This window comes from Osmerus mordax, chromosome 7 (assembly GCF_038355195.1).
Source record: "Osmerus mordax isolate fOsmMor3 chromosome 7, fOsmMor3.pri, whole genome shotgun sequence".
Taxonomy (NCBI): domain Eukaryota; kingdom Metazoa; phylum Chordata; class Actinopteri; order Osmeriformes; family Osmeridae; genus Osmerus; species Osmerus mordax.
In genome coordinates, this window is record NC_090056.1 from 21,294,920 (window position 1) to 21,320,040 (window position 25,121).

The 25,121-nt window shown below is 50.7% G+C and overlaps 2 protein-coding genes and 1 long non-coding RNA gene across 3 annotated transcripts; 1 reads left to right on the forward strand and 2 right to left on the reverse strand.

The window, feature by feature from the left end:
* Window positions 1-251: 251 nt before the first annotated feature.
* On the reverse strand, window positions 252-7,254 carry LOC136945886 (isocitrate dehydrogenase [NAD] subunit gamma, mitochondrial-like). The gene is made up of 12 exons (XM_067239996.1): window positions 7,171-7,254; window positions 4,585-4,632; window positions 3,522-3,527; window positions 3,093-3,190; window positions 2,835-2,950; window positions 2,641-2,701; window positions 2,415-2,547; window positions 1,937-2,070; window positions 1,717-1,819; window positions 1,302-1,448; window positions 827-982; window positions 252-353 (listed from the first exon to the last, which is right to left on the reverse strand). Exons 1-12 carry the CDS (start codon window positions 7,252-7,254, stop codon window positions 252-254), a joined length of 1,188 nt encoding a protein of 395 aa, XP_067096097.1.
* Window positions 7,255-8,072: 818 nt separating this feature from the next.
* On the forward strand, window positions 8,073-24,927 carry LOC136946366 (constitutive coactivator of PPAR-gamma-like protein 2). The gene is given in 20 exon segments (XM_067240678.1): window positions 8,073-9,472; window positions 14,866-15,112; window positions 16,363-16,445; window positions 17,573-17,701; window positions 17,906-18,008; window positions 18,250-18,314; window positions 18,967-19,241; window positions 19,625-19,787; window positions 19,898-19,981; window positions 20,153-20,324; window positions 21,458-21,707; window positions 21,968-22,022; window positions 22,025-22,084; window positions 23,028-23,237; window positions 23,547-23,612; window positions 23,614-23,785; window positions 23,864-23,982; window positions 23,984-23,994; window positions 24,097-24,160; window positions 24,369-24,927. Coding segments are annotated over 20 exon segments (3,096 nt in total). The 5' UTR covers window positions 8,073-8,956; the 3' UTR covers window positions 24,621-24,927.
* LOC136946367 (uncharacterized) lies at window positions 24,751-25,121 on the reverse strand. The gene is made up of 3 exons (XR_010876886.1): window positions 25,079-25,121; window positions 24,956-24,994; window positions 24,751-24,893 (listed from the first exon to the last, which is right to left on the reverse strand). It is a non-coding gene; the product is annotated as an uncharacterized lncRNA (long non-coding RNA).

Consider the following 25,121-nt stretch of genomic DNA (forward strand, 5'->3'; position numbering starts at 1 on the left):
AATCAGAAGTAGAACATCTTGACATACACATGTATGATGTGTGCGCACGTGTGTGTGAGTGTGTGTGTTTGTGTAAGTGAGTGTGTGAGTGTGTGTGTGTGTGTGTTAGATGCTCTGTGTGAGTGTGTGTGAGAGTGTGTGTGTTAGATGCTCTGTGTGAGTGTGTGAGAGTGTGTGTGAGATGCTCTGTGTGTTTGTGTGTGTGTGTGTGTGTGTGTGAGAGAGTGTGAGAGTATGTGTGAGAGTGTGTGTTAGATGCTCTGTGTGAGCGGCCCAGTGCTCTGGATCTCTGTCATGATGGACTGGAGCACATCAGAGGTGGAGCCCTGTCCACCCAGATCAGCAGTGTGGAGCTGGGAGGAGAGATGGGGAGGAGAGAGGAGAGGAGAGGAGGAGGGAGGAGGGGAGGAGAGGAGAGGGGAGGGGAGGGGGGGAAAAGAGGAGAGGAGGGAGGAGGGTGGGGAGGAGGGGAGGGGAGGAGGGGGGGAGAGTGATAGCAGAGGAGAGGAGAGAGGGGCAGAGAAAGAAGTATTCATTTTATAGAATCACATGTTCAACAGTTTAGATAAATATCTGAACATGAATATTAAGCAGCAGGTTAGAATAAGTATAAGCATGATGAAAACACAGTAGTGTGTGTGTGTGTGTGTGTGTGTGTGTGTGTGTGTGTGTGTGTGTGTGTGTGTGTGTGTGTGTGTGTGTGTGTGTGTGTGAGAGAGAGTTACCCGGGTCTCCGTCAGGGTGGAGATGACAGCCCTGCGGATCATGGAGGCGTAGGGCTGTCATCTCCACCCTGTGTGTGTGTGTGTGAGAGAGAGAGAGTTACCCGGGTCTCCGTCAGGGTGGCGATGACAGCCCTGCGGATCATGGAGGCGTAGGCGTGCAGCCGCAGGTGGTCCAGGAGCAGGCAGGAGGCCAGCAGCATGGCTGTGGGGTTGGCCAAGTTACGCTTCGCTATGCTCTTACCTGTGTTTCTTGTACCCTGCCACACACACACACATAATAACACACACATATACACACATAATAACACACAGTGTTTTTGTCAGTTGACGAGATTCTGGGACAGGGTATTATTAGATATAACGTCTAACCCAGGTATAACGTCTAACCCAGGTATAACCTCTAACCCAGGTATAACCTCTAACCCAGGTATAACGTCTAACCCAGGTATAACATCTAACCCAGGTATAACATCTAACCCAGGTATAACATCTAGATATAATGTCTATAAGGTATAACATCTAGCTATAACATATATAAGGTATAACATGTAGATATAACATCTATAAGCTTGTCACCGTCTCAAACACAGCGTAGTTTTCTCCGTAGTTGGCCCCTGGGACGAGGCCCGGCCCCCCCACCAGCCCCGCACACACGTTGCTCACCACGTTGCCATAGAGATTAGGCATCACCATGACGTCAAACTGCTGGGGCTTGGACACCATCTGCAACAGCAGGAAGTTGTGCTTTGTTCTGGTTGTCAGGAAAACGGATGCACACCTCACACACACTGGGGTTGGATGCACACCTCACACACACTGGGGTTGGATGCACACCTCACACACACTGGGGTTGGATGCACACCTCACACACACTGGGGTTGGATGCACACCTCACACACACTGGGGTTGGATGCACACCTCACACACACTGGGGTTGGATGGACACACACCTTGAGCTCCGTTAACATGATGTGAGGGCTGCCATGGTTACCTGCATGGTGGTGTTGTCGACGATCATACTGTCAAAGGTGATGTCAGGGTAACCGGAGGCAACCTCCTTGCAACACTGCAGGAAGAGACCGTCCCCCAACTTCCTGCTCGGTGGAAGAAGATGCCCACCAACACACACATACACACACACATACACACACATGATGAGGGATGCACACACACACAAATCATGAAGGATGTACATACACACACACACTCACATGATGTTGGCCTTGTGCACGGCTGTGACCCTGTGGCGACCTTTCTCCCGCGCTAGGCGGAAGGCGTAGTCAGCAATCCTCAGAGACCTGGTCCTGGTGATGATCTTCAGACACTCCACCACCCCAGGAACACTCTGGAGAGAGAGGGGAGAGAGACGGGAGAGAGAGGTCACCACCCCAGGAACACTCTGGAGAGAGAGGGGAGAGAGACGGGAGAGAGAGGTCACCACCCCAGGAACACTCTGGAGAGAGAGTGGAGAGAGACGGGAGAGAGAGGTCACCACCCCAGGAACACTCTGGAGAGAGAGGGGAGAGAGACGGGAGAGAGAGGTCACCACCCCAGGAACACTCTGGAGAGGGGGGGGAGAGTTCACTGTAGGAACAGACCATCATCTCACTTTCCAATCGTATTAAAATGCTCCCCCCCCACACACACACACACACATACTCACACTCACACACTTAGTCACACACACACCTCGTGCTCCAGGCTGCTGTACTCTCCCTCTGTGTTCTCTCTGATGATGATGATGTCGATGTTCCTGTGTCGAGAACGCACTCCGGGCAGAGACTGGCAGTGCATCATGTTAGCATACAGGTCCAGAGAGGTCCTGCAGGGGGGAGAGGCATCACATTAGCAAACAGGTAGGAGGGGGAGGAGGAGAGAGCAGAGAGGAGAGGAGGAGGAGGAGAGGAGATCAGACCTCAGGAGGTTGTTCCTGGACTTGTAGGAGGGAGGAAGGTTGTGGTTGGTCTCAATATTCCCTGAGAAGAGATGAAAGCTTCACATAAGCCTTTCAAACATGCTGACCTGTTCATGTCACACTGTACATTATGTTCATTTAGCAAACACAAACAGGTGTTTGAGTAATGAGTTAGAGAAGTTAGGTGTTTGTACCTTTGAGCGCCACCCCGTTGCGTCTGATGGCGGTGACGGCAGCGTTGATGTCGTCCTCTGAGGTCGAGGAGGAGTCTACGTTCACCACCTCAAAATCCACTGGGACACAGCAGAACCTGGGGACAGGCAGGGTCAGGGGGGTGTGTGTGTTTATGTGTGTGTGTGTGTGTGTGTGTGTGTGTGTGTGTGTGTGTGTGTGTGTGTGTGTGTGTGTGTGTGTGTGTGTGTATGTGTGTGTGTGTGTATGTGTGTGTGTACCTGAACAGCTCTTGTACATGGTTGAGCAGCTCTGGTCCAATCCCATCTCCAGGGATTAGAGTCACCATGTGTCTCCCTCCATACCGTGCAGGAGGAGGCTACACACACACACACATCAACATCATTAGAATTCCAATCCCATTCCTGGACTGCAACATGATTCCCCACAATCTAATCCACGCTACATAACCAGAAGAAACTGACTGTTTATGAGTGTGTGTGTGTGTGTGTGTGTGTGTGTGTGAGAGAGAGAGAGAGAGAGAGAGAGAGAGAGAGAGAGAGAGAGAGAGAGAGAGAGAGAGAGAGAGGGAGAGAGGGAGAGAGGGAGAGAGGGAGAGAGAGTGGTAATCACTATGGCCAGATGATGAGAGACAGTGTGTGTGTGTGTGTGTGTGTGTTTGTGTGTGTGTGTGTAGGGGGGGTACTCACTATGGCCTGGTAGTTCAGAGGGGAGAGAGGAGGTCAAAGAGGAAAGAACAGGGTTAGTTGGTGCAGGAGCCCTCCTCCCTCTCCTCCTCCCCCCTCCCATCTCACCCCACCCCTCCTTCCCCCTCATCCCATCTCCCCCCTCCTACCCCCACCTCACCCCCTCCTCCCTCATCCAATCTTACTCCCTCCCCCCATCCCCCCATCCCATATCAACACCACCCCTCATCTCACCCCAACCTCTACCCTTGTCCCACGCCCTACTCCCTTCCATCCACCCTCCTCCAAGCCCCCTTCCATCCACCCTCCTCCAAGCCCCCTTCCCCACTTCCCCCCTCCTCCAAGCCCCCTTCCCCACCTCCCCCCTCCTCCAAGCCCCCTTCCCCACCTCCCCCCTCCTATCCCTGGGTGACACACTGGGGTAGACATGCAGGGAAGGTCTCAGGGCAGCGGGTCTGGAGGAGATGGCAGACAGATGGCAACTTACAATGCAGTGACTGACTGCATTGTGCTTTAGTTGGGATTGGTGCACTGTAGTTGATATTATTAGTGTTCATTGTGTCTGGTAGCTGAGATGTTACTGTACACTGTGCCTGGTAGCTGAGATGTTACTTTACACTGTGCCTGGTAGCTGAGATGTTACTTTACACTGTGTCTGGTAGCTGAGATGTTACTGTACACTGTGCCTGGTAGCTGAGATGTTACTTTACACTGTGCCTGGTAGCTGAGATGTTACTTTACACTGTGCCTGGTAGCTGAGATGTTACTTTACACTGTGTCTGGTAGTAGAGATGTTACTTTACACTGTCTGATAGCTGAGATGTTACTTTACACTGTGTCTGGTAGTAGAGATGTTACTTTACACTGTGTCTGGTAGTAGAGATGTTACTTTACACTGTCTGGTAGCTGAGATGTTACTTTACACTGTGTCTGGTAACAGACCATTCCTTGACTCTTGACCACTGAAATACTGTTAAAACTGTGCACTTTCGATCATTAATCTCCTGTCTTCTTGTTAGCACTATTTAAAAGGGTCAAGTGTGATGTTGGTGTTGTGGAGTCTCACGGTGTAGCTGGACCTCTCTCTCGTGCCACAGGCAGACGCCACCAGCACCTGCACATGGAGGCAAGAACGGAAAAGTCACTTTGACATCAATCACCTGCCTCATGTATAAACGTTGCGTACGCACAAAAAGCTTGCGTACGCTGGTTTTCATGCACACTTTGTGATGTATAAAGATTTACTTGACGTGAGAATGTGCGGGCCGTCACGGAAACTTTTGAGCAGACGTGAGAATGTGCGGACCGTCCGCAAAGTCTTGTCTGGCTCTGTAACGTGGCGAATTCTAACTGAAAAGTGCCGAAACTCACCAAACATTACAAAATAAAGTTTCCACTACTACGTTGACTATTCAAAAAACATAAAAAATAAAAGTTTGATCATTAATGTGGATGATCACATCAAAATGCCAAAACCCAAAACGAGAAATGCTATATATCCTTCTGTTTAATCCGCCACCACTTAATAACTAAACTTGAGGGTGTCAAACGAACAACAAAATCACTCAGGAAATGCATGTCACGCTAACCCTATAGCTGCCATGCTGTTACAATGCGCCACCACTCGTTTCTTCATTTAAAGTTTTACATCGGACCATTTCTTCTTAATTTCTGCCATGGTCCGGTTCTCTGAACCCACAGCATTTATGGCCCTATAATAATAATGATTGCATTTGTAATGCACTTTACATTTAGCTAAATCTCAAAGTGCTACAGGTTAAAAACCAGAAAGGGCTTAAATAGTGACAGTTTTCCACACCGCCGACTTTCTTTTGTCGCTAATACCTGATGACAGGCCACCAAACAGGACACATTTTCTCGCCTCCACCTCTGTTGTCAGAACCTCAAAGTCACCGTATTTCTTTGAATAAATGCTGCGGCGTTTAAAGTTCATTTTTGGTGCAGCGTTTATTCGAGGGCGGCGTTTATTCAAAGAAGTACGGTAATTCAGACAAAGACATGACCTCAGGAGCGCATGTATAGTCCATCTGCATATTCATTTATGGGAGGAGGCAAGGCGGGGTCAGTGGCTCGTTCACGTGCGGTCAATCTCACGTTGATTGTGATTTATAAAGGAAAGGTGCGCAGGACCTGGCGTACGACCGGTTTTATACATGTGAATATTTCTGTGCATAAATACTTTTCGAGTTTTGGCCGTACGCCATCTTCTGGTATGAAAGCTGCGCAATCCTTTATACATGAGGCCCCTGATCTCTGACCCTAACCCTGACCCTAACCCTGCCGTAATCCCCAACCCTAACATTGCCAAGCCATTAGAACAGCGACCAGCGTTCTGGAATCAGAGTTGTAACGTCAGTGTGGTTGCTAGCGTGTGTAGTTCCTCCATGCCGGCTGTGTCTTTTACACACACGTGACTCTCCTCTGCTTTCACTGTGTGTGAAGAACAAGTTTAAGGAAAAAGTTTTGAAAGCAAGTTTTGAAAGGTTTAAAAATATTTTCTAACTATTTAAAAAACAAAAACATTTGAAAACATTTTTTTTAAAGAAGTTTCAAAAAAAAAATTGCATCATTCATGAGTACTTGATAAGGACTCTACTATACTCTACTGTACTCTATTGTACTATACTCTGCTGTACTCTATTGTACTCTGATTCAATCTACTCTGTTTTAGGTTTCTCTGTTCTCCTACCCTCTACTCTTTTCTCCTTTCCTCTTCTTTCACTGTGTGTAAAAACAAAGTTTAGAAAAAGGTTTGGAAAAAAAGTTTTGGAAAAGACAATTCAGAAAACAGTTTTTGGAAGAAAAAAATTCTGAAAGAAAGTTTTGGAAAAAAAGTTAAAACAAAAGTTTGAAAAGGTTTCAAAGTATGTTCAAACTATTATTTTATTTTTTTGAAAGGTTGGAAAAAAATATATATAAAAAGTTTAAAAAAAAGTTTGCATCATTGATGAGTAGGCTAGTTGAGGACTCTACTGTACTCTATTGTACTCTATTGTACTCGGCTTTACTTAAAACAATGACTCCATCCGGTGTCCGTACCGTTTATACAGAACTGCCAGGCAGCATGAAGGCGCGACATTCCAGTGTTAAAGGGGATATTCAACAACAACATTTCCTGTTATGAATCAGTCTATCTAGATCCCATTAACTAATTTGCTACCATAAAGTTATTTAAATAACTCTGCCCTAAACTCTGGAATAGAATAGAAGTTAATTGTCTATCCAGGATGGACATTATTGTTCGGCCTCACCTTCCATTATAAACATCACATACACACACAAGACATTATAGCCTCCCTTCATGAAATACATCCTCCATTCATGAAATACATTATACATTGATTCTGTGCATTATAAAACCTTAAATGGATTCAAACATTCACTCACCTTGTGCTAGCTAACTGACAATGTCACCGTGGTGCTGAAAGGACAGCGACACACACCGACTGTCCATTGATCTGAACTCCATTGAGCTAGGCAAGCTAGCTAGGCTAAGTTAGTGTTACCTCCTAATCAGCTTACTAGCCTCGATAAACCATAGGCTACAACTAGCTCTAAAAAAATATCTGTTAAACATGTCAAAGCTTTGGAGAAGATGAAAACAAATATCAAAGGAATTGAAAGCGCTTACGTTCGTATTGCGGCCGTTGGCCACTAATCCGGCCCAAAAAGGCTTCAGGACTCTGGACAGCGACAACACCGACCGGCCCGTCATCTTGAATCGGAATGTTTCAACTCTCGCTTAACGGAAGGCTGCGCGCGCACAGTTCAAACAACTCATCTCCAATGTAACGTGGGTGTCGTTAACCAGTCATGAACCCAGCCGTGATCAGAGTGACGGCTATACGGGGCTGATATCAGGACTCTCACCTGTACCAAGTCTACCGTCCTCTCCCGAATCACACACGAGTCCAACTTCACTCACATCTTTTTTTCTCTTCCTAATTCACGAGCCCACCGGGTGGCTGTGCCTCTCTCTGGCTGTACCGATAGCAAACACAAGAGGGCGACAAAAGCTCAGCTGAGAAACGAGTGATCCTGTTCCTATCTGTCTCACTAACCCTGACTCAACATTAACTGTTTTATACTTGTTTACTATCCTCGACAACACACACAACTTCATTACATTTTCTTTTCAAATCAACTGTGGGTGAAAGATTAATAATCAAGTGCCACAAATACATTATCCAAAAGATGAATGATTTTATAACTAAGGGGCCGCATTTATGAAACACTCCAGAGTAATGTAGTCAATAACAAGTGACTTCGATTCAGAACATAACTTCAATAAAAGGTCCGTTTTTAATTTTTCTTCTCCAAGCCGAAATATCGTCTCACACCTCTGGTACTTAGAGTCTTTCACTCCAGAATAGCAGCGCCCGGGTCTGAGGACGTGCAGTTATAGAAATACATTTCCCACTGTAGCGACGTTCCACATCACCGCTCCTCCGCCTCTACGCCTCTCCGGCCCAGTCTGTCGGTCCGCGAGGAAGTCGCAAGATGGCTGATGTCGCTTGGAAGTATGTTCCCCTCCGCAACATGAAGTCGTGAGTGTGGAAGAAAGCGAGGGAGGCACCATCGGGCTTTTATTTTTATTTTCTTTTAGTTTATTTTATTTCTCCAAACATTCATTTCATTCCGCGTCGTGTCTGATCCAGGCTTGTCTGTACGAGTTGACGCGTCAGTCACACCGGGGTTCAGCTCGACAGCTATCACAGCTAACTAGCTGCACAGTTAGCTAACATTAGCCAGGTAGCCAACTTGCTAGTGTAACGTTAGCTTGTCATAGTATATCCTGCATGCCAGCCAACATTAAACATATTATTTTAACGAGCTAGGCTGCTAGTATTGCTACTGTTATCAATTATCGTGACCGTCCGATGCTGAATTATTCGACAGTCATGTTCGCTAACTAGCTTTCTAGCTAGCTCGTGCGCAGCATTGCTTCTCAATGTGCAACAGCGGGATAATCAATTTGGAAACATCTTCTGAAACAACACACTCATCAACTTGCAAAAAACATTTATTGTATTATTAGTTATTACATGGGGTTTAGGTCCAACCGTGTTAGCAAGTTTATTTGGCTTTGCTGGCGCCTCACCAACATTGACAGCGATGGAAAGCCAACTGTAACTACTCCAGACCAAATAGAGAAGCTAGCTATACGTCTATCTGCTGAAGTAGCGAGCTAGGTGGGGGCATATTTAGCTAGCTTGCTGTCAATTTATTAAAGTTATAAAGGGGGCAGGTCCAAGTAGATCGACGAAGTGCTACAACAGTCACTCACTGTCCGAGACAAGTTAGCTAGCTAATAGTGCATAGCTAGCTAACGTCTCGCCAATAACATTACAATCACGGCGTACAGAACGTATCCCGAGTCCACTCCCGGCCAGACACACCGGCTCAACAACACCGTTATGGGAGTTCAGGGGTTCCAGGAGTATCTAGAGAAGAGATGTCCCGGGGCTGCGGTTCCGGTGGATCTCCTGAAGCTGGCGCGCACCGCCGGCCGCCAGCCACCTCACCACCACCACCACCACCACCATCCTCATCACCCAGGGCCCATGCCTCCCCCGCCCCCGCCGGCCCGGATCTTGATCGATGCAGACTCCGGCCTACAGCGCCTGTACGGCGGATACCAGACGGACTGGGTCTGCGGGGGCGAGTGGAACGCTATGTTGGGCTACCTGGCTGCGCTCTCGCAGGCCTGTCTCTACCAGGGAGGTCTCGAGCTGGTCGTGGTGTTTAACGGCACTCTCGGTAAGGAGCGCTGGCCGGAGTGGGCGCGCCGAGCCCAGGGGCAGCGGCAGACCGCGCAGCTCATCGTCAACCACGTCGGCAGCAAAGCCACCCCTCCTCCCCGGGCTTGGTTCCTGCCCCCGGCCTGCCTCAGTCACTGCGTCCGCCTCGCCATGTTCCGCTTCCGAGTGCGGGTGAGTAACAGTTTCTAGCCAACATTAGTTTCATAGTTTTGTATTTCGTTGGTTTGACATTCGATGTCATGATCGCATGGCCGCAACTCCCGTTCCATGTGGGCGCAGCTGGTGTTGTGACGAGTGAGATGAATCACAGACGAGCTGTCAGCAGCGACTCTGACCATGAAGTGTTAGTGGTAATGTTACTGTGTGCCCCAGTGTTGGAGCGGTGTGTGTTCATTAGCAGTGTGAATGTTTGGAAGAAGATTGAGATAGACAGGCCTCTTTACAATGCGTGCGCTCTTCCACTCCCCCTGGCGGAGATGGGAGGAATTCACTCTGACGATGCAAGAAAGATGGCGGAGGAGAGTGCGGTTTGTTATGTATGAATTTAGCAGATGCGTTTATCCAAAGTAACAAACGGGTGATTTGAACGTCAGGCTTCTTGACTCTACTGTAGTGTATTCTACTCTACTGTAATGTATTCTACTCTACTGTATTCTACTGTAGTACATTCTACTCTGGTGGCATCTCAGTGTGTAGTTTGGCTCAGAGCTGTGGGGCTTCTCAGACCAGATCAGGTTCTGCTGCTGTGTGACTCAGCATGTTGCCCCCAGACACATTCAGATAGCATGTTACCCCCAGACAGGTCTCAAGTAACATTTCAACTACCAGACACAGTTTAAAGTAACATCACTGCTGCCAGACACAGTGTAAAGTAACATCACTGCTGCCAGACACAGTGTAAAGTAACATCACTGCTACCAGACACAGTTTAAAGTAACATCACTGCTGCCAGACACAGTTTAAAGTAACATCACTGCTACCAGACACAGTGTAAAGTAACATTTCAACTACCAGACACAGTTTAAAGTAACATCACTGCTGCCAGACACAGTGTAAAGTAACATCACTGCTGCCAGACACAGTTTAAAGTAACATCACTGCTGCCAGACACAGTTTAAAGTAACATCACTGCTACCAGACACAGTGTAAAGTAACATTTCAACTACCAGACACAGTGTAAAGTAACATCACTGCTACCAGACACAGTTTAAAGTAACATAACTGCTACCAGACACAGTGTAAAGTAACATCACTGCTACCAGACACAGTGTAAAGTAACATTTCAACTACCAGACACAGTGTAAAGTAACATCACTGCTACCAGACACAGTGTAAAGTAACATCACTGCTACCAGACACAGTGTAAAGTAACATCACTGCTACCAGACACAGTGTAAAGTAACATCACTGCTACCAGACACAGTGTAAAGTAACATCACTGCTGCCAGACACAGTGTAAAGTAACATCACTGCTACCAGACACAGTTTAAAGTAACATCACTGCTGCCAGACACAGTTTAAAGTAACATCACTGCTACCAGACACAGTGTAAAGTAACATTTCAACTACCAGACACAGTTTAAAGTAACATCACTGCTGCCAGACACAGTGTAAAGTAACATCACTGCTGCCAGACACAGTTTAAAGTAACATCACTGCTGCCAGACACAGTTTAAAGTAACATCACTGCTACCAGACACAGTGTAAAGTAACATTTCAACTACCAGACACAGTGTAAAGTAACATCACTGCTACCAGACACAGTTTAAAGTAACATCACTGCTACCAGACACAGTGTAAAGTAACATCACTGCTGCCAGACACAGTGTAAAGTAACATTTCAACTACCAGACACAGTGTAAAGTAACTTCACTGCTACCAGACACAGTGTAAAGTAACATCACTGCTACCAGACACAGTGTAAAGTAACATCACTGCTACCAGACACAGTGTAAAGTAACATCACTGCTACCAGACACAGTGTAAAGTAACATCACTGCTACCAGACACAGTGTAAAGTAACATCACTGCTACCAGACACAGTGTAAAGTAACATCACTGCTACCAGACACAGTGTAAAGTAACATCACTGCTACCAGACACAGTGTAAAGTAACATCACTGCTACCAGACACAGTGTAAAGTAACATCACTGCTACCAGACACAGTGTAAAGTAACATCACTGCTGCCAGACACAGTGTAAAGTAACATCACTGCTGCCAGACACAGTGTAAAGTAACATCTCAGCAGTGTTCAGAACCACAGATGAACTGGGCGGTTTAGAAAAGGTGTTTGGGTCAGAGGTCATCCTTCCTCTGGACAGTAGAACACAGGGAGATCTACAGGAACTCTTAACAGCTCTGTCCAGTTGGTGCTTATTTAGCGTTTGGTCATTGTTACCTGTATGGATGTTGTTGTGGTGCAGGTTAGACTATTCATGTTGTTGTGGTGCAAGTTAGACTGTTCAGGAAATGCCAGGCTTATTTCGACAAGTCTCGCTTACTTCAGCGAGAGTTCCGTTCCATTAAAGTGGCTTATTCTAGTTATGCTTCCCTGACCAGTATCTGTGGGAGTCAGGTGGCTGAGCGGTTAGGGAATCGGGCTAGTAATCTGAAGGTTGCCAGTTCGATTCCCGGCCGTGAAAAATTACGTTGTGTCCCTGGGCAAGGCACTTCACCCTACTTGCCTCGGGGGAATGTCCCTGTACTTACTGTAAGTCGCTCTGGATAAGAGCGTCTGCTAAATGTAATGTGAATGTAAGATGTATAGGTTCAGCAGGCCCAGCATAGTTTATCTAGATATATTATATTGTCATTCTTAAAAAAAAAATATATATATATATATATAAACACTTTAGCAACTCTTAAGGATGGCAATGAACACGAGAACAGCTGTCCTTCGCAGAAATTAGTAAAGTTTTCCAGGTCATCTTGAAACTAAAAGAATCAAGGAGACTTTTTATTCAATTGTATAAAGTATTTTCATTGTTTAAAGTAGCCTATATGTTGACAAGCCTCTATATTACTTCATCTGGCTTCCCCAATGTTATGGGTGCAATACATGGTCCTCATGGGTGTATCCAGGCCCACTGGAAGACCCAGGGGAGACTGCCTGGTGGCCCCATGGTTGAAGAGTGTTTCTAAAATACCATCTAGAGTGGCAAGATGAGACCAAGTGCCCTACTGTCTGCCATTCAAAAAAAAAGGGAAATATGCTTGAGGGCCCAGGATGCCTCTTAACGCAATAAATGATAGTCTTAATAGTAGAGAAAACGTGATGCAGTACCCTATAAGGTGCCCTTACAATGTGATGCAGTGCCCTATAAGGTGGCCTTACAATGTGATGCAGTACCCTATAAGGTGCCCTTACAATGTGATGCAGTGCCCTATAAGGTGCCCTTACAATGTGATGCAGTACCCTATAAGGTGCCCTTACAATGTGATGCAGTGCCCTATAAGGTGCCCTTACAATGTGATGCAGTGCCCTATAAGGTGGCCTTACAATGTGATGCAGTACCCTATAAGGTGCCCTTACAATGTGATGCAGTGCCCTATAAGGTGCCCTTACAATGTGATGCAGTGCCCTATAAGGTGGCCTTACAGTGTGATGCAGTTCCCTATAAGGTGCCCTTACAGTGTGATGCAGTTCCCTATAAGGTGCCCTTACAGTGTGATGCAGTACCCTATAAGGTGCCCTTACAGTGCCCTATAAGGTGCCCTTACAATGTGATGCAGTACCCTATAAGGTGCCCTTACAATGTGATGCAGTACCCTATAAGGTGCCCTTACAGTGTGATGCAGTACCCTATAAGGTGCCCTTACAGTGCCCTATAAGGTGCCCTTACAATGTGATGCAGTACCCTATAAGGTGCCCTTACAACGTGATGCAGAACCCTATAAGGTGCCCTTTATGCTGCCCCTACATGACAGTGTCCCTAATGGTGCCCTTTCCAAAGAAGACGATTAGATGCTGTGCCCAACAGTCTCCCCTACAATGTGCCCACTAGGGCATGCTTTCCCAAAGTGAGGCTGTGACGACACTTGGGGTGTCGTCCCATTCCCATTGTTACACTGGTGAGAGCCCATGTCGTGCAGTAACAGCCCTTTACATTTTTCTGCCCCTGCACATCAAACAGCCACAGTCTGTCACTGTCCAAGCCCCCTCTGGACCTGTGGAGGCAGACTATGTTAATTGGAAATCTTTCCATAGTTATGAGGCAGCTGTCCGTACAGTGTCAGTAAGAATAGTAGTACTACTATACTAGTGCACGTGTAATTTAATAATGATATATTCTTAGTCATGCTAAGCAATTTTAAATGACTGTTCTGCCAAGCAAAGTGTGCTACAGTTTGGGTCACCTTCTGATCTGAAATTCTGTGCTGGATCTGTGCAATAATACTTATTTCAGTGAATCCCCGTTTTAGTCATGGATATCTTTACCTTTTATTTTAAAGCTCAGCATTTAGCCTATCAGTTAAGAAATGTGTGTGGCAAAGTTATTTTGAAGTAATGTGTTCATTTTGTTCAAGATTTGAAGACAAAAACATTAGCCCACATCAAGTGCAAACCATGGCCTTCTGCAGTGTTTTGAAATTATACATAACCTACATCCAAATACAATTTTCAATTGCTGCCACATTCTTTTTTGGCTATTATTCTCAACCTCCTGTTGAGAATATCGGCCAGTGATTACTGTCAGAACGGTTTCAAACAGCTCATCAAATTAGGTTGATTATCAGTAGGCCTAAATGCATTAGTTATGTTAAGGAGATTTGGTAGGTCTACAATTTACGCATTTTAATGGTCGTAATGGTTTGACTAGTTGTCTCCCTTGCCGTGTTAATTGTGGCAACATTGCCCTTTTTGGGGATAAAGATCCAAAAAAACAATAAAATCAATTTACGCTGCTGAAAATAACACCACTCTGCTGGTTTACGCTTTGCTTTTTGCAACATAACTCTTTTCGACGATCGCCTGATCTGGGCTGCTTCTGTTCTCCATGTGCGCGTACAATCTAAGCTTATCGAGGTCTAGCTTGAATTAGCGTTGCTTGTAAGTGGAACGGAACGTTAGTGGAACGGCTTGAGGCTTAAGTCTAAGTTGACGTTTACCTAAGTGAGGCTTTTTTGTGTAAGCGCAGCTTTCATCAGCAACGTTGATGGAATACCCCCAGGTTACAATATTGATGTTGTTGTGGTGCAGGTGACTTGTATTGATGGTGGTGCAGGTGACTTGTATTGATGGTGATGATGGTGGTGCAGGTGATGATGGTGGTGCAGGTGACTTGTATTGATGGTGATGATGGTGGTGCAGGTGATGATGGTGGTGCAGGTGACTTGAATTGATGGTGATGATGGTGTTGCAGGTGATGATGGTGGTGCAGGTGACTTGTATTGATGGTGGTGCAGGTGATGATGGTGGTGCAGGTGACTTGAATTGATGGTGATGATGGTGTTGCAGGTGATGATGGTGGTGCAGGTGACTTGTATTGAGGGTGATGATGGTGGTGCAGGTGATGATGGTGGTGCAGGTGACTTGAATTGATGGTGATGATGGTGTTGCAGGTGGTGCAGACCCTGGAGGATCACCACCAGGAGGTGCTGTCTCTGTACCGGGACTTTGGCTTCGCCGGCCTGATCGCTCAGGACTCTGAGTTCGCTCTGTGCAACGTCCCCGCCTACTTCTCCTCGCACGCCCTGAAGCTCAGCTGGAACGGGAAGAACCTGAGCACCCACCAGTACCTGCTGTCTGAGGCCGCCAGGCAGCTGGGCCTCAAGACTCAACACCTGCCCTGCTTCGCTGCTCTCCTGGGTAACACACACACACACAGTACCTGCCCTGCTGGGTAACAGACACACACACACACACACAGTACCTGCCCTGCTGGGTAACAGACACACACACACAGTACCTGCCCTGCTGGGTAACAGACACACACACAGTACCTGTCCTGCTGGGTAACAGACACACACACACACAGTACCTGCCCTGCTGGGTAACAGACACACACACACACACAGTACCTGCCCTGCTGGGTAACAGACACACACACACACACAGTACCTGCCCTGCTGGGTAACAGACACACACACAGTACCTGCCCTGCTGGGTAACAGACACACACACACACACACAGTACCTGCCCTGCTGGGTAACAGACACACACAGTACCTGCCCTGCTGGGTAACAGACACACACAGTACCTGCCCTGCTGGGTAACAGACACACACACACACACACACAGTACCTGCCCTGCTGGGTAACAGACACACACACGCACAGAGTACCTGCCCTGCTGGGTAACAGACACACACACACACACACACAGTACCTGCCCTGCTGGGTAACAGACACACACACAGTACCTGTCCTGCTGGGTAACAGACACACACACAGTACCTGTCCTGCTGGGTAACAGACACACACACACACAGTACCTGCCCTGCTGGGTAACAGACACACACACACACACACACAGTACCTGCCCTGCTGGGTAACAGACACACACACAGTACCTGCCCTGCTGGGTAACAGACACACACACACACACACACAGTACCTGCCCTGCTGGGTAACAGACACACACAGTACCTGCCCTGCTGGGTAACAGACACACACAGTACCTGCCCTGCTGGGTAACAGACACACACACACACACACACACACACAGTACCTGCCCTGCTGGGTAACAGACACACACACGCACAGAGTACCTGCCCTGCTGGGTAACAGACACACACACACACACAGTACCTGCCCTGCTGGGTAACAGACACACACAGTACCTGCCCTGCTGGGTAACACACACACACACAGTACCTGCCCTGCTGGGTAACAGACACACACACAGTACCTGCCCTGCTGGGTAACAGACACACACACACACACAGTACCTGCCCTGCTGGGTAACAGACACACACACACACACAGTACCTGCCCTGCTGGGTAACACACACACACACACAGTACCTGTCCTGCTGGGTAACAGACACACACACTGACACCATTAAAACAGCTACATTTAAAAACATGGTTGTTGACAGGCCCCTCCCCTCTCTCAGGGAACCACATCCTGCCTGATGAGGACCTAGCAGCGTTCCACTGGAGCCTGCTCGGCCCAGAACACCCCCTGGCCTCGCTCAAGGTAACACACACCTCACACACTTTACTAACCTTAATGTAGAACTAAATTCCTGTCACAACCTTCAGCCCCCTTCATATCTACAACTGCTCTCTGTGAGGAATTAGTCCTGGGAGTTAGTTAGTCGTGGGGGGAGGAGTTAGTCCTGGGGGGAGGAGTTAATCTTGGGGGGAGGAGTTAGTCTTGGGGGGGGAGTTAGTCCTGGTGGGAGGAGTTTATCCTGGGAGGAGTTAGTCTTGGGGGGAGGAGTTAGTCCTGGTGGGAGGAGTTAGTCTTGGGGGGGGGAGTTAGTCCTGGTGGGAGGAGTTTATACTGGGAGGAGTTAGTCTTGGGGGGAGGAGTTAGTCTTGGGGGGAGGAGTTAGTCCTGGTGGGAGGAGTTAGTCCTGGGGGGAGGAGTTAGTCTTGGGGGGGGAGTTAGTCCTGGTGGGAGGAGTTTATCCTGGGAGGAGTTAGTCCTGAGAAGCTCACTGTGATAACAAACAGCAGCAGTGTCTCAGGGGGGTTTCAGCTGTGTGTGTGTGTGTGTGTGTGTGTGTGTGTGTGTGTGTGTGTGTGTGTGTGTGTGTGTATGCCTGCCTGTGTGTGTGTGTGTGTGTGTGTGTGTGTGTGTGTGTGTGTGTATGCCTGCCTGTGTGTGTGTGTGTGTGTGTGTGTGTGTGTGTGTGTGTGTGTGTGTATGCCTGCCTGTGTGTGTGTGTGTGTGTGTGTGTGTGTGTGTGTGTGTGTGTATGCCTGCCTGTGTGTGTGTGTGTGTGTGTGTGTGTGTGTGTGTGTGTGTGTGTGTGTGTGTGTGTGTATGCCTGCCTGTGTGTGTGTGTGTGTGTGTGTGTGTGTGTGTGTGTGTGTGTGTGTGTGTGTGTGTGTGTGTATGCCTGCCTGTGTGTGTGTGTGTGTGTGTGTGTGTGTGTGTGTGTGTGTGTGTATGCCTGCCTGTGTGTGTGTGTGTGTGTGTGTGTGTGTGTGTGTGTATGCCTGCCTGTGTGTGTGTGTGTGTGTGTGTGTGTGTGTGTGTGTGTGTGTGTGTGTGTGTGTGTGTATGCCTGCCTGTGTGTGTGTGTGTGTGTGTGTGTGTGTGTGTGTGTGTGTGTGTGTGTGTGTGTGTGTGTGTGTGTGTGTGTGTGTGTGCAGGTGCGGGCCCACCAGCTGGTGCTGCCCCCCTGTGAGGTGGTGATCAAGGCCGTGTCTGAGTACGTGTCCTCCATCAAGGAGCTGGGCAACCTGGAGGCCATCGCTAGGGACGTCTTCAAGCAGTCCCAGGTACACACACACACTGCACACACACTCACTACACACACACTCACTACACTCACTACAAACACACTCAGTACACACACACTCACTACACGCATATTGCTATAAATATTGTAAATACTCAGATGTATACGCAGATACTGTATATGCATCCAGACACAAATTGACACACAGCCACGCAGGTCTGTAATGTGTGTGTTTGTGTGGCAGTCCCGTATGGAGGATAAAGTCGAGCGTTTTAAGAAAGCTGTGGAGTATTTCTCTGCTGCCTCCAAGCCCCGCCCACTCTCCATGGGCCCCTCCCCCTACATCTGTGAGTATCCAATCAGCTTCACTCCTGTTGTATCTTGTCTGGACACAGTTGGTTGCGGCCTGTGTCAATCACATGGCTGTCAATAGTATTATCAGTAATTGTTGATAGTATATTATAATATTATCATCTCTAATTGTATATTATTACATGCTCCATTATCAATAGTACGTAACAAGACTTATCAATGTGTAGGAAAGCATGTTGTGCTCCTTCAATGTTGTGTGTGTGTGTGTGTGTTTAGTACCTGGGTTTGGACCTAACCCATTTGGAGGACCTCCTGGCCACATGCAGACTGGAAAGAATCAGGTACCCTGTTTCTCTCTCTCTCCCCCTCTGCCCTGTCTCTCTGCCCTGTCTCTCTCTCTGCCCTGTCTCTCTCTCTGCCCTGTCTCTCTCTCTCTCTGCCCTGTCTCTCTCTCCCCCTCTGCCCTGTCTCTCTCTCCCCCTCTGCCCTGTCTCTCTCTCCCCCTCTGCCCTGTCTCTCTCTCCCCCTCTGCCCTGTCTCTCTCTCCCCCTCTGTCTCTCTCTCCCCCTCTGCCCTGTCTCTCTCTCCCCCTCTGCCCTGTCTCTCTCTCCCCCTCTGCCCTGTCTCTCTCTCCCCCTCTGCCCTGTCTCTCTCTCCCCCTCTGCCCTGTCTCTCTCTCCCCCTCTGCCCTGTCTCTCTCTCCCCCTCTGCCCTGTCTCTCTCTCCCCCTCTGCCCTGTCTCTCTCTCCCCCTCTGCCCTGTCTCTCTCTCCCCCTCTGCCCTGTCTCTCTCTCCCCCTCTGCCCTGTCTCTCTCTCCCCCTCTGTCTCTCTCTCCCCCTCTGTCTCTCTCTCCCCCTCTGTCTCTCTTGTCTCTCTCTCAGATTGGGTATCTATTACAGATTGAAGTAAAATAATACTGTTACTCCCCTCCCTCCTCCCGCCCCTTCCCCGCTCCCCACTCTCCGCTCCCCACTCCCCCCTCCCTTCTCCAGTTTGGGCCTCCCCAGATGACTGGGGTGAAGCCAGCCTATCACAACGCACCGTATGGAGCAGGCTCAGCATTCCTGTTTCAGAACCCGCCTCCACCCCTCCAGGACTGCAATGATTCACTCCCGGGGAAAATGGGCTTCTCTGATTGGTCGGCTCCATATGATTCAAGTCACGGGGGAGGCAGGTTACCCAATCACCACACTGGTGCTCCTCCTGGCCCCTCCCCCTCCCCTTCCTCCTCCTCGGACGGAGATGAACCCAATGACAGCAACGCCAAGTAGGAACACACACACACATATACACATACTCATGTGCACGCACCCACTCCCACACATATATAAACACACACACATACATACATTTAAATATCCCTACTTTTGAGGGTAAACCTGTCTCTCTGTCACCTCCCAATTCTCCATCTCTCTCCTCATCCCTCCATCTCTCTCATCCCTCCATCTCTCTCCTCATCCCTCCATCTCTCTCCCCACCCCTCCATCTCTCTCCTCATCCCTCCATCTCTCTCACCCCTCCATCTCTCTCCTCACCCCTCCATCTCTCTCCTCACCCCTCCATCTTTCTCCCCACCCCTCCATCTCTCTCCTCATCCCTCCATCTCTCTCCTCACCCCTCCATCTCTCTCTTCATCCCTCCATCTCTCAGTCATCTAACAGACAAGTCCTCTAGGTGGGAGGATCCCTCCGGGAGAGGGGGCAGGGTTTTGGGGGATGGTTCCCACGGTAACGGGAGTGGTTCAAACATTCCGTCGCTGTTGTCTATGGCGACGCGGAGTCACATGGACATCACCACACCCCCTCTGCCCCAGGTTGGTGTGTGTGTGTGTGGGGGGGGGGGGGGGGAGAGACAGCATTTACCCTCCTGCTTTAATAATGCTCTAATCACTATTTCTGTGTATTTGTGTGTGTGTGTGTTCAGGTCAGTGCGGAGGTGCTGCGTGTAGCTGAACACAGACACCGGAGAGGACTCATGTACCCTCAGATCTACCACATACTAACCAAGGTACACACACACACACACACACCCTCAGATCTACCACATACTAACATACTAACCAATGTACACATACACACACACACACACCCTCAGATCTACCACATACTAACATACTAACCAATGTACACATACACACATAAACGCACTCAAATACTCTGTCACCTCTTCATCCCCCAGGGAGAGATGAAGATGCCAGTGTGTATCGAGGATGAGTGTAACTCGGAGCTGCCCCCGGCCGCGCTGCTCTTCAGAGCAGCCAGACAGTACTGCTACGGGGTCCTGTTCAGCCTGGCTGAGACCCACCGGCGCATGGAGAGACTGGCCCTCCGCAAGAGAGCTCCCCTGGAGGGTACGAGGACAGGGGGGGGAGAAGGACAGGGGGGGAGGACAGGGGGGGAGGAGAGGACAGGGGGGGAGGAGAAGGACAGGGGGGGAGGAGAAGGACAGGGGGGGAGGAGAGGACAGGGGGGGAGGAGAGGACAGGGGGGGAGGAGAGGACAGGGGGGGAGGAGAAGGACGGGGGGAGGAGAAGGACGGGGGGGGAGGAGAAGGACAGGGGGGGAGGAGAAGGACGGGGGGGGAGGAGAGGACAGGGGGGGGAGGAGAAGGACGGGGGGGGGAGGAGAGGACAGGGGGGGAGGAGAGGACAGGGGGGGGGAGGAGAAGGACGGGGGGGAGGAGAGGACAGGGGGGGAGGAGAGGACAGGGGGGGGAGGAGAAGGACGGGGGGGAGGAGAATGACAGAGGGGGGAGGAGAGGACAGGGGGGGAGGAGAGGACAGGGGGGGAGGAGAGGACAGGGGGGGAGGAGAAGGACGGGGGGGAGGAGAAGGACAGGGGGGGGAGGAGAGGACAGGGGGGGAGGAGAGGACAGGGGGGGGGAGGAGAAGGACGGGGGGGAGGAGAGGACAGGGGGGGAGGAGAGGACAGGGGGGGAGGAGAAGGACAGGGGGGGAGGAGAAGGACAGGGGGGGAGGAGAGGACAGGGGGGGAGGAGAAGGACAGGGGGGGAGGAGAGGACAGGGGGGGAGGAGAAGGACGACGAGGGGAGAGGAAAACGAGAGAGAGAGAGAGACATAGAGAGAGAGAGGAAGAGAGAGAGAGAGAGAGAGAGGAAGAGAGGCCAAGCAGTGTAGAAAGATTCATATTAATAGCGGGAAAATTATTTAAATTGTGTGTGTGTTCGCCTGTCTCTGTGTGTGTGTGTGTGTGTGTGTATGCCTGTGTGTGTGTGTGTGTGTATGCCTGCCTGTGTGTGTGTGTGTATGCCTGCGTGTGTGTGTGTGTGTATGCCTGCCTGTTTGTGTGTGTGTGTATGCCTGCCTGTGTGTGTGTATGTGTGTGTGTGTGTGTGTGTATGCCTGCCTGTGTGTGTGTGTGTGTATGCCTGCCTGTGTGTGTGTGTGTGTGTGTGTGTATGCCTGCCTGTGTGTGTGTGTGTGTGTGTGTGTATGCCTATGCCTGCCTGTGTGTGTGTGTCCAGTCCCCCCGGTCATAGTGAAGGAGTGGAGCAGTGGGAAGGCCAAGTCAGCGCTGACCCCGGAGCTGGTCCCTGCGCTGTGCTTCAGGGAGTGGACCTGTCCCAACCTGCGCAGGCTGTGGCTGGGCCGCGCTGGGGAGGACCGCTCCCGCCGGACCCGAGCCTTCCTGGCCTGCCTCCGCTCAGACTGCCCCGCCCTGCTCAACCCCGCCCACGTCCCCCAGCACCTGCTGCTCATGTGCTGTGTGCTCAGGTAGTCCCACCCTGCTGCACCACCCTGCTGTGTGTGGGACTGACAGAGTGTGTGTGTGTTAGGGAGAGTGTGTGTTAGTGCCCAGTTTCTGCTCCTGGGGAGTTGTGAGGAAATCTTTTTTTCACTTTTTGTGCGCGTGTGTGTGTGTGTGTGTGTGCGTGCGTGCGTGCGTGTGTGCGTGCGTGCGTGCGTGTGTGCGTGCGTGCGTGCGTGTGTGTGTGCGCGCGTGCGTGCGCGTGTGTGTGTGCGTGTGTGTGTAGGTATATGGTGCAGTGGCCAGGAGGCAGGATCCTCCAGAGACATGAGGCTGGATGCGTTTCCTGGCCCAAGCCGTGTCCAACCAGCTGTACGAACCTGACCAGCTGCAGGAGCTGAAGGTCACGCAACCACACCCCTGTGACACGCAGATTACACTCCTGTTACACCCCTGTGACACGCAGATTACACTCCTGTTACACCCCTGTGACATGCAGATTACACTCCTGTTACACCCGTGACACGCAGATTACACTCCTGTTACACCCCCTGTGACACGCAGATTACACTCCTGTTACACCCCTGTGACACGCAGATTACACTCCTGTTACACCCCTGTGACACGCAGATTACACTCCTGTTACACCCCTGTGACACGCAGATTACACTCCTGTTACACCCCTGTGACACGCAGATTACACTCCTGTTACACCCCTGTGACACGCAGATTACACTCCTGTTACTCCCCTGTGACACGCAGATTACACTCCTGTTACACCCTGTGACACGCAGATTACACTCCTGTTACACCCCTGTGACACGCAGATTACACTCCTGTTACTCCCCTGTGACACGCAGATTACACTCCTGTTACTCCCCTGTGACACGCAGATTACACTCCTGTTACTCCCCTGTGACACGCAGATTACACTCCTGTTACTCCCTGTGACACGCAGATTACACTCCTGTTACACCCCTGTGACACGCAGATTACACTCCTGTTACACCCCTGTGTCACGCAGATTACACTCCTGTTACACCCCTGTGACACGCAGATTACACTCCTGTTACTCCCCTGTGACACGCAGATTACACTCCTGTTACTCCCCTGTGACACGCAGATTACACTCCTGTTACTCCCCTGTGACACGCAGATTACACTCCTGTTAATCCCCTGTGACACGCAGATTACACTCCTGTTACACGACCTTGCAATTCAAAATGTTCCTGAAACTTTTCCTTGTGCGTGTGTTTGTACGTGTTTGTGTGTGTGTGTGTCCATGTGTGTGTCTCTGTGTGTGTCTCTGTTTGTGTGTCTCTGTGTGTGTGTGCGTGTGCGTGCAGGTGGAGAAGGTGGACGTGCGAGGCGTGCAGCTGGCCTCTCTCTTCATGGCGGGCGTCGACACGGCGCTCTTCGTGAACGACGTGTGCGGTCAGCCGTTGCCATGGGAACACTGTTGCCCCTGGGGCTTCTTCGACGGGAAGCTGTTCCAGAGCAAACTGAGCCGCTCCTGCAGAGACCGCTCTGCCCTGCTGGACATGTGTGAGGGGCAGGTACGCAGGGGGGGGCTGGTACGCAGGGGGGGGCTGGTACGCAGGGGTGGGGGGCAGGTACGCAGGGGGGGGGGCAGGTACGCGGGGGGGGGGGGGGGGGGCAGGTACGCGGGGGGGGGGGGGGGGGGGGGGGGCAGGTACGCAGGGGGGGGGGGGGGGGCAGGTACGCAGGGGGGGGCAGGTACGCAGGGGGGGTGAGGGTTTTAGAGATGCTGTATGCTAACTCTCTGGTCTCTCTCTCCCCCTTCTGGTGTCTCTCTGTCCCTCTCCCCCTCCTCTCTCTCCTCCTCCTCCCCTCCCTCCCCCCAGGAGGAGTTGGTGTCCAGGGTAGAGAAGATGAGACAGGCTATTCTAGAGGGCATCAACCTCTCCCGACCCCCCTCCCCCCCCCCCCCCGCCCCTGCCCCCCCCTGCCTTCCTGCCCCCTCCCATGGTGCCCCCCTTCTACCCCATGCCACCCTTATACCCCCCTCGTCCTCTTGGCAACATGCCCCATCATCATCCTCATCATCATCATCCTGCCCAGCACAGACCCAGGGCCTTCCCAGGTAGGCTCTCTCTCTCACACACACACACACACACACACACTCTCTCCCTGTGTGTGACCTTTGCCCCCCTGTGTGCAGGTATCCAGGCCATCCCTCCCCAGGGAGGCAAGCTGGAGATCGCTGGCATGGTGGTGGGCCAGTGGGCCGGGAGCAGGGCCCTGCGCCCCCGGGGGGGCATGACGGTGGTGTCAGTGGGGGCGGGGGAAGGGGTGAGGACATACTGTCTAACCCTCAATACTGTCACTTACTGTCAAATACTGTGAAACTGCTGAGTAGGGTTGAGACTTGTTTCCCCTCTCTGTCCCTCCCAGAAGGGGTAAGGATGTTCCTCTGAAAGTGCGTCCAGGGAAGAAGGTGACCAGTACCACACCACAGGTATGAACCACATCACACACACTGTCTACCCTAGGGCCCTCCAACACTAACCGCTTTCTCTCTCCTCTCTCCCTCCCTCTCCTCTCTAACCCCTCTCCCTCCCTCTCCTCTCTAACCCCTCTATCTCTCCTCTCTCCCTCCCTCTCCACTCTAATCCTTCTCTCTCCTCTCTCCCTCTCCCCAATACTCCCCATCCTCCCTCCCCCAGACTTTGTCGTCATCTCCCCCCTCCAGCTCCTCCCCCAAAGCCTCAGAAGAGGCGGGGCCAAACACAGAGGGCGTGTCCCAGCAGCTTAACGGCAGCTCAGCCATTGGCCAGCCCTTGGACTTGCCCCCACTGGCCCAGCCAATCCCATGTGCCTTAGCCAGCAGAGACAACCAATCAGAGGGGGCAGAGGCAGAGGCCCCCCGTTGCCTTGACGACTGCCCATCAGACGGAGCACTACAGAAGGAGGAGTGACTGCATCTCCCAGGATGCACTGCGGAGCGATCTCTGTTTCGACTGCCTTTCCCTATTTGTAGCCCCGCCCACTCTCTGTCCGCATCATCACACCAACCAGGAAGTGAGGGACGGAGGGCCCCGTTAGACCCTCCTTCCCTCCCTCCCTTCTGCTCTGTGATTGGTCAGACCGGTTAAGTCCAGATCCATTGTAGTTCTACTCATGTGCTTTTTATTTCTTTAGAATGAGAGTTTATACTCACCCCTGCCCCCTGCACACATACGCACACACAGCTCCCTGCCCCCTGCACACACACACACAGCTCCCTGCCCCCTGCACACACACACACACACACACAGCTCCCTGCCCCCTGCACACACACACACACACACAGCTCCCTGCCCCCTGCACACACACACACTGCTCCCTGCACACACACACACACACACACAGCTCCCTGCCCCCTGCACACACACACAGCTCCCTGCACCCCTCCATGTTCAGAGTCATCTTAGCAGTTT